Source organism: Grampus griseus (genome assembly GCF_964374135.1).
Source record: "Grampus griseus genome assembly, chromosome: 2".
Classification (NCBI taxonomy): Eukaryota; Metazoa; Chordata; class Mammalia; order Artiodactyla; family Delphinidae; genus Grampus; species Grampus griseus.
The window spans coordinates 116261864-116274119 of record NC_139018.1 but is presented as its reverse complement, the minus strand read 5'-3'; the positions used below and the strand labels follow the sequence as shown (position 1 = coordinate 116274119).

General features: G+C 57.5%; 1 protein-coding gene across 1 annotated transcript; it reads right to left on the bottom strand.

The window, feature by feature from the left end:
• Nucleotides 1-422: 422 nt before the first annotated feature.
• On the bottom strand, nucleotides 423-2674 carry ISLR2 (immunoglobulin superfamily containing leucine rich repeat 2; the record flags this gene model as incomplete). The annotated part of the gene is made up of 1 exon (XM_082647717.1): nucleotides 423-2674. The coding sequence occupies exon 1, from the start codon at nucleotides 2664-2666 to the stop codon at nucleotides 423-425; it is 2244 nt and encodes a 747-aa protein (XP_082503843.1). The 5' UTR covers nucleotides 2667-2674.
• Nucleotides 2675-12256: the final 9582 nt, after the last annotated feature.

Here is a 12256-nt window from a genome sequence, read left to right as displayed (position 1 = left end):
CGGGCTGACCCCCGAGCCACAGCATGCCCATCGGATGTTTCCAAAGTCTTCTCCCATTTCCTCTGGCTTCCGAGCCCACTGTGGAGCGGGCTCGGGGCGGATTTCGCAGATAATTGCAGTGGGAACGGAGAGGCTTGGATTTCGCCTCACGGTCAGCGGGTGGTGTCTTACACAGGGAGGGAGGAGCGGGGAACTGTGCTCGCCATGGACGGGAATTCAGCCCTCGAGGACAATGACCGTCGTGGATGGGACTGGTAAAATCGTCCCACTCCCCACTAGAAGTTCCCAGTAGTCAAGGTTAGGGGGTGGTAAGGGGGTGGAGTAAGTGAAAGTTGGGGGTCATAAATCCTGCCAGCCCAAGGCTTCTGCTCCCAGGCACCCAAGGTGGGGGATGGGAATGGGCTGCCAGACGGGCTGGGGGTTCAGCCCGCTGTCTGCCTGTAGTTGCCGTTAATCTCCTGGGCGATGTTGACCGCTTCGGCACCCAGGGGCAGCCGATCACTGTACTCGGAGCCCGCCTCGAACTCCTCTTGGTTGGCCTTGGACTGGCATTCCGCCAGCGAGCAGGCCGCCAGGCTCTCCTCCCTCTGCAGGTCCCCACCTGGGTCGCCCTGCTCTGCTTCTTCGTCAAGGCCCTCCCCGGGGGTCTCCTCTGGCTCCTCGCCGCCCGCCTCGCCGCCTGCAGGGTAGCTTTTCTCGGATTCGAGGTAGGAGGCACGCGGGTCGAAATCGGCGGCGATGCGCTTCTCCATGGGATCCGGGGCCTGCGGCCTCAGGATAAGACGGTAGGGCTTGCCCGGGTGTTTGGCCAGCAGATGGCAGCAGGCGGCGCCCAGCAGGGGCACGGTGGCCAGCACCAGGAGGAACACGCTCACCGCCACGATAACCAGCAGTGAGGGCAACTCTTTCTTGGTGGCGAACACCACTTGCACGTGGCAGGCCTCGCCTGCCAACGCCAGGCACACGGAGTAGTTGGTGCCGGGCCGCAGGCCACGGAACCAGTAGGCGTTGACGCCCTCCTCTACACGCGACCACTGCACGGCTGCGCCGCCCCCCGCCGGGCACAGATAGAGCAGGCGCAATGGCCGCCGTCCGGGCCGCCCTGCTCCCGCAGCCCCGCCGGGCCCAGGGCCCCATCTTGCCGCCAGTGGCGTCAGTTGCACCCGCGCCTCGCGCTCCGCCACGTCCAGCGCAATGACGCCCAGCTCAAAGACATGCGGCTTGAGCTCGGCGCTCTGGTTGAACGCGTGGTTGGACACGTACCGCGAGGGGTCCCCGTGGCCACAGCGCTGCTCCTCCACCGGGTCAGCAGAGACCTGGTCTTCCGCCTCTTCACCCTCACCTGCCTCCTCGTCCCCCTCCGGCCCCGCCTGTGTCTCCCCGAGGACGCTAACCCGGCCCAGGCCTTGGCTTTTGATTTTGCCCTCGGGCTTGGAAGGTAGGACACTGTTGCCCCGGGTTTTGGCTGTGGACTTACGCTCAGAGGTTGGAGCCTGCCCATCAGGGTCTCCCCCTGAGCCAGGAGCGTGCTTTGGGGGCCCTGCAGCTGCCACTGCCACGCGAACTGACGTGGAGTTGGCACCCAGCTCGTTGTGCGCACGGCATGTGTAGATGCCTGCCTCCTTGGCACTCAGGAGGGGCACCAACAGGGAGCCGTTTGTAAGGGCCAGGAAGCGCGGGGTAGCTGGGGGCGCGGGCCAAGCGGGTGCTGGAGTCGGGGTTGGAGCCTCTGTCTGCGTTGGCCCGTCCCCATCTCCTTCCTCCTCACCGTCTTCCCCTCCGTCCCCGTCGTCCTCCCCGCTCAGGATCGGCGGCACTAACACTACGGTGCCCCCCGGAATCTGAAGCTGCCATTGCAGGCGGGGCGTGGGGTGTCCTTCGGCGACGCAGTGTAGCATGAGCGTTAGGCCGGAGCGCAGAGGGCTGCCCGGCGCCTCAGGCGGCGGCTCAACACTCAGATGCACACTGGGAGGTGCACAGGACAGGGCGGGCAGGCGGTGCACCGGCACCCCCTGCAGAGCAGGAGGAGAGGCGCACGCGATGGAGTCGGGCTCTGGTAACGAGACCCGGGTGCTCGCCGCCCAGGCCTGTAGCCACACAAGGCTGCAACCGCAGTGGAAGGGGTTGTGATAGAGTTGCAGATGTGACAGCGCGCTTAGCGCATCGAAGGTGCCAGGAGCCAGTGTACGAAGCCGGTTGTTGTTGATGCGTAGGGAGCGCAGGTCGGGCAGTGCACCGAGTGCGTCCCGGGGCAATGAGCCCAAGCGGTTGTGGTTCATCTTGAGTAGTTGTAGAGCGCTCAGGTTACGCAGGTCGCTCCATGGGAAGCTGGATATGAGGTTGTGGCTCAGGTCGAGGTTCTTGAGCTGGCTCAGCACCGCCAGCGAGCCCAGCTCCACGGTGCGCACCTCATTGTGCGCCAGCCACAGCGACGTGACCTGCGTGACGTCGGCGAAGGCCCCACGCCGCAGCACGGTGATTTTGTTCGCCGACAGACTAAGCGTGGTCACGTTGGCCGGTAGTCCTTCCGGCACCTCGTGCAGCTCCTTGTAGGCGCAGTCGGCGAATTGGTGCGCGTACTTGTCCACACAGGCGCACGGCTCTGGGCACGCTCTGGCCACTCCTAGCAGCGCCCAAGCCAGCCACAGGGCCCTCAAGGGCACCATCGCGGATCCTGCAGGTGGAAGCCGGGGGAAGAGAGGAGAAGGTGACTCACTGAGCCCCAGGTTCCCTTCCCTATCCATCTGCCTCCTCCGTAAACCCGTCTAGGGCAGGTTCCAGGGCTGCGGTAACTTTCTCCTCTGTGCCCAGGAGCCTCTCTTAGCCACGAGTTGGAGCTCAGTAAAAGTATTGGGATTCAACGCTTGCTCCCTCTCAGGGCCCTGACTTCCTTTTCTAGCCGCCTCGTATCTTGCTCTTTTTTCTCTACCTATCCCATCAGCCTGGGGCTGAGCCCTCCACAGAGTGGGCCGCTAGCAGGTCTGCCCTGGGCTTTGCATCGAGCCCTGACTATGTTTCTAAGCCTTCGTTTAACTCAGTGAAAGGGATACATAGAAAGGGTATTTTTGTCCGTGACCGCCTGTCTTCCCTTGAACTCTTTGTCCCATGGCACGGCACTCGCCCACACACGCCCATACACGCCCATACAAGCGCACAACAATACAAACACACGCCCAGGCACCTGCCATCAAACCAACAACTTCTGCAGGGGCTTGGGGGTTCACAACACATTTCCTAGACATACAAACACAAAGGCACCCAGACACAGACACAATATATCTGGAGACCTCATTGTTCTCTCAACTGAACAGAGCATTTGTCCAGCGTTCTCCACCACGGGGCAAAGTGCTTTCCTGTTCATTGTGAGAATTGACAGACACCAGAGCACAAGTCCTCACACAGACCAACCCACACAGAGGGACACAGGCGAGCACTTGCGCCTGTACACAGCCCTCTCAGACTGAAATCCCAGTGGATCAGCAAATGCTGAGAACTTGCTGCAGGTGGCAAGAGGCTTGTGACCGGGGGACTAGTCAGGTCCCTTTTCGGCCGCAACTGAAGCCGCCTGCCCTGGGCTGCAACTCCTAGGAGGGGAAAACCATCAGGGCCCCTCGATCAACCTTCCTTCTGAGGAAGGAGGTCCTCCGAGCTGGGACCAAGAGCAATGGAGGGAGGTCACTAAAGATTCTCGCTCCCCCCCTGCATCTTCCCAGACGGCTCCCATGGGGGCAGGGGAGTCCCTAGCCGATGGGTCAAGGGGGCTGCCACTAGCTAATCAAGTAGAAGGTTCAAGATTCTGCCTCTTTTCTGCAGCCCACAATGCCTGAGGACAAATCCCCCCCCCCCAATAAAAGATTCGTATCCGCAGTCATACAAACGCACTTAAAAACAGATTCTCCGCTCCCACTTAGGGCTCCTGGCAGGTTCGGCAGAGCCCCTCCCACCCTCTGGTCTTTGGAACCCGCGTTCCCCACTCCCTCTCGCTCCGGAGGGAAGGCCCCTCCCCTCTTCTCCCCGGTCTAGCCTAGAGAGAGCCGGCAGGGTCTGGCGCCCTGGACGGGATTTACCCCCATCTGGGTCAGCGTTACGGGGTGGTCTCCGCTGCTTACCCGCTGCTCGCCGACTCTCCGCGCGCTGCCCTCGGGCTGCAACCCCTTCTCCAGACTTGAGGTCGCGGAGCCAGGACGACAGCTTAAGGGCGCTTCCCACATCTGTTGCTGCGACTGTGGGGAAGATGGGGGAGAGGCAGAGAAAGGGACAGGTAAGTTGTGGACTCCTCTGGCCCTGAGGTCCCACTTCAGTTTTTCCTTTCGCCTCTGTTCCCCCCACCTCTCACTGGCTGCAGATTGAAGAGTCCTTGCGCGCTCCCGGGCTCAGCAGGGACGCGCACAGCCTCTCCCACCTCCCGCATCATCTACATTTGTTAAAGCCATAGAGACTTCCCCTGGCCAAGAGACGTTGGTCACAAAGGGGCGCCCCCACGCCCAGCACCCCGGCTTGGCTCTTTCCAGTTCACCACACTCCCATAACCCTCGTCCCCCCCCCATTTACACATCTGCAGACATTGTCACTATCCCTAATCACACGACTCCCTCCCCATTCAAACGCGTTGGCACAGACACAGACCCTCGCACCCTCCACACAGTCGCTCTTCATATGTTAGAATTACCCATCATCATGTAATAATCGCATCAATGTGTTGAGATCTCGCTACGTTCACACACATTTTCAAAGGCACACCTTCACCCGGGACGCTCAGCCTTCCCCCCTCCTGCACGCACACACATTCATGCGCACTCACCCTCACGCGCGGGTCCCGCCAGAGCCCGTTAGCTTTGCTGCTTAATTGAATGCGAGCCTCTTTTACGCCCCGCAACACGTGAGACAAACCATCTTTAAGGAATTTGGGGGAAGGAAGAGCTCACGCCTGAAGGGGGAAAGCGTGTCTTTGCCTTAAAACTCTTTTTGCAAAGGCAGGCGGTGGCGCAGAGAGTCCTCGCGCGGGACCGGGTGAGCTGCGCGCCGCAGGGGTCGCGCGGACTCTTCCTTCCCGCACCCCCGCTGCTAGCCGCCTCCTCCCCGAAGCCACGTTCAACACGATGCATAATTGATAGTGTTAGCAGAGCGCCTCACCCTCCCTGCTATTTTTGCCTGGCTCTGGGCAGCTACGAGCCCTGGTTTCCCCAGCTCCCACCTCACCTCTTGCCAGTCCAACCTGAAGACTAGAACGCACCGCCCTACTGGGCGCTCCCCTGCCCAGCCTCCTCAGGTCGAATCTGTACGTCTTGCCTTTTGTGGCTAAACCAGCGCTGGAAGCCCACCGCCCAGCTCGAGGGCCCGTGCGCACCGCTGGGTGGGGCAGGGCGCGTTGGTACCAGCCTCCGCTCCCAGGAAGCCGGCCCGGACGCAGCCAAGCGCCTCGCCCTCAGGACTTGCCATCTAGGGGCGAATGGGGCTCCGGGGCTGCAGCAGGCGGCGGTATGGAAAGGGATGGTTACAAAACGTCTGCTCCTTTTGAGCACTGTGGGTTGGAGACTTCAGGCTTGAGCATCTCTCTCCCTCCTCCGCCCCCGCCATCATCTTCACGGTCTAACGAGCAAACACACCATCAACCCCACACACTATCCCGCAAAGCCTCTGCGGCCCGATACCGCCCCAATGTTTCACACCCTCACACAACAACGGGCCTCAGCAGACTCGAATATTTGCTGTTCCGGACTCTCGCTTCCTGTCTCTGGCGAAACCCCGATATTTCTTTTGGCGACAAAGAAGTGGAAGCCCAGGGATGTCGAGGCATTTGTGTAAAACACGATTTCTGTTCCCCCTCAGTGCCCATGGCAGCCCTGGAGACAGAGTTGCTGACCAGAATCGGAAAAGGGGTGCAGGCTTCGGGAAACACGCAGAGCGCCTGCCTTCCCCGTTTTTTCCATAGACACTGGGCGCTCCGGGCGCACGTGTCCCCCCAGCCCTCACTCGGGCCGTGGCGGTCTCTGGAGGTGGGTCGGTTTGGGGCCTCTGAGATCAATCTTCCGATTTCAGTGTTGAGCATTTTAATGAGCTGGGGAGGTGGGGGAGAGAGACGGGTGAGGAGCTCTGCCTCTAAAGAGACCACCCGATCGGGGTTCTGAGGAGCCTTTATAAATTAAATATGAACAGACTGGCGCACACACACTTCGCATCCTTCCCTCTCTTCTGTTCCTGCGGTCGCTACAGGCAGCCCAGCCATCTGGGACCAGCGCATCTCGCTCAACCCAGAATTCAGAACCCAGAACTTCATTCCACCTGCCTGTGCCTGTAGTTCCCACAGACGCCCCGGGGGAGGGGCGCGGGGGCGCCCTGAGGGAGAAGGTGTCTTCGAGGAGGGAGGAGGAGTAAGAGGATCTTGACCGTGCGGTGGGGGCAACGAGAGCCGGTCCCGGGCGGTTTGGGCCTGACTGGGCGGGGGAATGGCGCGGCCGGCTGGCCCGGCACAGACTCTTTGTCTGCGGAGCAAGGGGGGCGTCCTGGGTGTGTTGGCCACGCGTCTTGGTAATCCTGAAGGGCAATTCGAGGAGCCTTGGCCGAGGAAGAGGGATCTGGGGAGCCGGGGACCCAGCAGCGAGGTTAGAGAATAGGGTCCTGTATAGGGTCCTGGAGACTTTCCCTGGCGGGGGGAGGGGAGCCTGGCGTAAAGGCAGTGACCGAGGTTCAGGCACGGAGGCGCGCGACTTGTGGACCCTCCACCCATTTTTCACCTCTCTTTATTTTGTGTGTTGGGGGGTTCTCTTTGCTTTCGGCTAGGAGGCGTACAGGGAGGCAAGCAGGGGATAACTTGGAAGGGTTGAAGGACTGGAAGACAGAGGCTGGGGAATGGAAGGAAAAATGAGCTCGCTCACTCTCAGTGGAGAACTTCCCGGACCACGGGGACCCCATCCGCCCGAGTCCTGGGAACCTTTGGGGCCCGAGAGCCAAGAAAGACCCACTTTCCTTGCTCTTTTGCCGGGGATGCAGAAGCCAGGGGAATTCTGCAGGGAGACACGGCGTCAGGCGCCTGGAGGGCGACTAAGGGCGCAGTGGTCACCCAGGCGAGTGCGCCGACTCCCGCGGACCCCCGCAGCTCCCGCCCACTCTCCAGCAAGCGCTTTTGTTCCCCAAGCCTGCCCTGGGGGAAAGACAACCCTTACCCCCGCCTTGGACCCTGAAGAGGTCAGTGCCCGCCCTAGCAGGGCTAGACCCCGAGTCGCCCCGGGCAGAATCCGCCGAGGTCTGGGATGGGAGGTACGACTCCAGGATCAGCCTCCGAGCTCAGCTAGAAGACTGAGAGCATCTCGACTGGCGCCGCCGGGCGCGCAGGGGCCTCTAATGTCTGTAATGTTGATAATGGTACAGTTACTGAAGGGCTGGGGAACCGGGAACGAAGATAGCACCCCCACCGCCGCCCAAGCCTTTGATGGTTAAAGAAACAGACACCTAATTAGGTGTGTGGAAGTAGGGAAGAGGAGGGATATGAGGTTCCAAGACACCAGCGTGGAGGGCCCATATTTGGAATCTACAGAATCCGGGCTAAGGCTTTTTGACCAGGCTGGGGTGCCGACCCTAGATACACCTCGGGCGGAGAGCTGGAGCTCTGGGCAGCTTTTTCTGGACCTCTAACTTCGACCTTGCCGACCCGCACGGTCCCGAGAGTAGGGCGGGTTAAACCCCCCGGATCCCGGCACCAGCTACCCGGGTTCTGTCTATTCAAAGTCTCGGGCCCAGGCCTGGTTCGCGCGCTCCCCCTGCTGGAAACCGCCTGCCGGGCTCAGAGGCGCGGAGAGGCGCGGGGCAATGGCTGGGGTACCCTGGGCCCCAACGATGGGCGGCTTGAGCCCGGGACCCAGGCGTGCACTGCTCCCGGCTCTGCATCCTGTGGCGCAAAGCTCCGAAGTGGGAGACGCTAAACCCAGGCACCGAAGCTTTCCTTTCCATGCCCACCCAGCGTGTGTCCCAGGAATCTGCAGCCTCCTCACCCCTGCCCAACACAGGCACAGCCCCGGCTTCACACCCCATTGTGTTTTCAACGCCCAGGGCACAGTAGGCACCTTCTGGATGCTCGTTGAGCAAGCCAGTAAGTTTAGTTGTCCTGGGACGAAACGGTCCTGTACTCCTCCCCACCCTTCCCTGTGTGGCGTGAGTGCTTTCTCTTTGAGTCCAGTACCCAGGCCTAGAAGCCAGTCCTTAAGTCTTCTGACTTTGCCAGGGATTTATAAAATGCCCGAGATCTGAAAAAGAAAATCTTTTTCAGTCTCTAAGAGGGGAATAGAAAACTGCAAAGTTGGAAGTAATAGATGTTTGATTAAAGGTTTAGGACATGTAACACTGTGCAGACGATTCAGTTGCACCTGCACTCAGAGCTGTACATGCCCTTGTATTTAACGTGCCAGGTGGGTGATTTAATGAATGAGAGAGAGCCCCCGAGAGTAAGAAAGCCAGGACCCAGAAGGGCATCACAGATCCCCAGCATAGCAGCCTACTCAGCAGACCCTTCCCACCTGCCCTCCAACCAGAATCTCCTAAACACACAGCTTCCCACCTTTCAGCTTCTGGAGTCCCCGTTTATAAACACCCCCCCAACCCCTGCCAACTTCCATCTCTCCTTTCCCTCATACACATGCTACATAGTGGTTAAGAGGGAAGGTTCTAGCATGAGGCTCCACCATGTACTCACTGTGTGACCTTGGCCAAGTTACTTAACCTCTCTGTGCCTGGGGGTGGGGAAGGGGTATAAATAAGAACACCCATTTTATTGGGTTGCTTGAGGATTAAATGAGTCAATGCATGCAAAGCACCTAGTACCTGGTGCTTAGGTAGTGCTCAGAAATGAGCTTTTATTTTTTTCAACAATAGCTAGAATTAGCCATCATTATTACCTTGCAGCATTGGCTACAGGTATGATGAGATGTTCTGCAGAACCTGCTCCTACACGCTTGTGTCCTTCTTCCCCAGTAGGGGGAAAGACCTTGGCCCTTCCCCCAAATATCTCTCTTCACGCCCCCCTACACCTCCCACACACCATGGCATAGGTAAAAAATCAGAATTACTATTATTATTTGTAAAGATCTCTAGTCTCAGATACTTAAACCCAGATTCTGACGTTTGCAGCTGTCACCAGTGTGCCTCTTTGGGAAGAGAGACCTGCAGGTGCAGGCTTGGAGAAAGGTTTTTAATTAAAACCGCAACCTGTTGAAGTATTTATTGGGTTCTGTAACTTTAATTATTTTCTAGGGAAATACAGAAAAATCCACATCTGCATATGGGAAGACTGTTGATTTCTAAGGAGAGTAGCAACCTGTGGCAGTTTGCTGGAGGCAACTGGGAGGAATTTCTTGAATGGTTCAAATGAAGCTCGACATTATTAATAAGCTGGGATCCAGTTCATGACCTTCCTCCCAGTGCTTTCATGAAATGAGCTTAACTTTCTGGCAAGGCTCTTTATTGCCATCAAAATTAACGACAGCTCTTCCAGTGGCATCTCATGTAATTATCTGGCTCTGTGCTTGTCTCACCAAAGATGCGGAACTCCTGCCTGGAAGAGGCAACACTCCTGCCTGGGCAACGTGCTTAGCTATTCTACCCAGCCCAGGCAGGACTGGTTCCCCCAGAGTGGGAGTCCTGGGCAGCCAGCCCCTCCATGGCAGGGGGAAGCAGGGGAAGGGAGGTCAGGGAATTATTTATGATGCTTCCATCTGCAGATAACAAAATTCCTATCTCAGTGTTTTAAACTATTAAGTGTATCATCTCACAAGCAGGAAGCCAGGCTGGTGGCTTCAGGGCTGGTTGATTGAGTAGCTCAATGACATCGGCAGGCTCGGGTTCTTTCTGTCTCTCTCCTCTCCTTTAACAGGGCTTCAACTTGAGACTCATGTCCTTCAGTGTCATTGGAGGGCTTCAGCAGCAGCTGGAGTAACATGCTTATCAGTAGCAGATTAGTGGAAGAGAGAGACTCGATTCCCTTTCCAGAAGCCATCACCTCTCCTGAGGTCTTCTTGATACATATTGGCTTAGGACTCCCCATCTTTGAGCCAATCACTGGCAAAGGGGATGGAATTGATTGGCTTAGAGTAATCATCTAGCCCTGAAATGGATGTTGAAGAGTCAATCCCAAGATTCACTACAAGAAAGAAATCCCCTTGAAATAGAGGTTGGGGAATTTCAGGATCAGAGGAATCTAACATTCTATCAAAATGAATTGAGAGTGACATAATTATAATGAACTGTGGTAGATACCCCCTTACCTGGAAGTTAGACCAGTCTATGGCCACAGTCCGTGACGAGGGTCAGGGCTCAGTGTGTGACCAGGATCAGGGAGCTCTTTTGGGTAGACATACAAGCGATTCTCTGCTTTCATAGAATTCTTGAAAGGATAAAGATCTGTTCTTGGAAATGCCTGTGCCGGGATCCAAAGCTATTTTGGGAGCAGTGGAAGTTTCAGTCGTTAGTTGGATATTTATGAACAGGAGACTTTTCTGAATTCAAAGATGTTCCTACATGACTTCGCATCCTGAACATGTCACCGGGTCCCATAGCAGAGGAGAGAGGCACGTTACTGTCGAGGTGGAAAACAGGAGGAAGAATTCTACTGGTCTTATGAAGAATGCAGAGACAGCACAAAGGTGCCAGCTTCACAGATTTGCGGTGTGATCTTAAGCAACCCCTTGGCCTCTCTCATTCTAAGTCTCTACCATTGTGAAGGTGGAAGAATGGGCTAGACGTGCTCTGGGGCCCTTCCAGGGCTGCTGTCCTGGGGCGCTGTGGCTTGAGAAGCAGGTTTGCAGGTTGAATTGGGGCCTCTAGGGAGCGTCTGCCAGGGCTTCCTGCAGGAGGAGGTCTTCAGAAAGTCTGGGGATCACCGCTTACCCTCCTCCTCATGCCCCTGGGCAGTTTCTTTGTTTTCCCCACCACACTGCAGCCTGCCTCATCTCTTGAGACCGTCAGCACACCTGGGCCCAGGAGCTAACCACCCCCTTCCCCAAACTGTTACGCACAACTCTGTGGGTAGGGGGAGTCCTGCTACAAAACACTTCCTTCACATAGTAGGGGGGCGGGGGGCAGAGCAGGTGATGTGATTAGAGATTAAATCTGACCAATGAATGTTTCAGGAGCCTGGTGTGTAGGCCCAGGAAGAAAGGCCAAAGCTGCCAGGAGCTCCCTGGCTGCTGGGGTGGGGTATGGGGGGGGGGCGTGATACAGAAGGGAGACACAACTCTTCCAGCGGTTGAGGCCACTCCTCTCTGTTCTGGGGCCCTCGACTGTCCATTGCCTGGTACCATCAGAGGACATGGACAGAGGCCATAATAAATATGTAGTCAGAGACTCCCTCCCCGCAGCCCAGCGTGGTCCCCAGCAGAGCCCACAAGGGCAGGGCCCCGGGAATCTCCTCCTCCATCCCTCAGACTCAGAGCTCTTGGAGGGTCACCCAAGGCCTCTGCATCCACTGTCCCCATCAAAGCCCATGGGGGCACATGGCGGCATGGACTAAATTGAATTTCCTCCTGGATATCTTCAGTCTCTTGCTGTCACCAGGCTTTTCATTTGTTTTTGGATGTGGTTTCCCAGAAGCAGAGCTGAGACGAGGATTCACCCACCAGTGATCTATTAAGGAAATGCTTTAGCAGAAACCAGCAAGGGAAAGGGGAAGCCACGGAAGGGGAGGAAGCCAAGCCAGGGTGTGATTTCAGGCAGTCTCGGCCTGACCCCAGGAAGCTCTAGGCGTAATCACACCTCAGTTTGCCCTGATTTGGGTAGGGAAGCTTGGCTTCCACAGACGCACAGCAAGCGGACATTCGCTAGGGGCTGCCCTCGGGGATGGAAACTTCCAGGCATTTCCCTCTCTCTGTGCCTGTAGGCAATCAGTTCCAGTAGCTGAAGGACAGGCCTCGGAAGAAAGTCACAGGTATGAGCTGTCAGAAGTAAAGCACACAGAAGCAGAGGGATGAGCATGCAGAAACAGGTCTGCTACGCCATTCATTCCACAAATAGTAATTCAGTACCACCCCCCCAACCCCCCCCAACCCATGTTACCAGGTGCCCTGATCGGCCTGGGTGCCGCTGTGAACCAGGCAGAGAATGTCTCTGCCCTAAGAGAGCTTACAGACTCCCGCATCTCCCAACATGTTCAGACATGCTGTGTGCGTGAACCTTGGGGCTTCTGAAAGGCTAGCGTCCCTTGGACAGCCTCCATCTCCTCCATCAGGTCACCTGGGGCCAAAGCCGGAAGGACTCTCTGAAACCTACACTT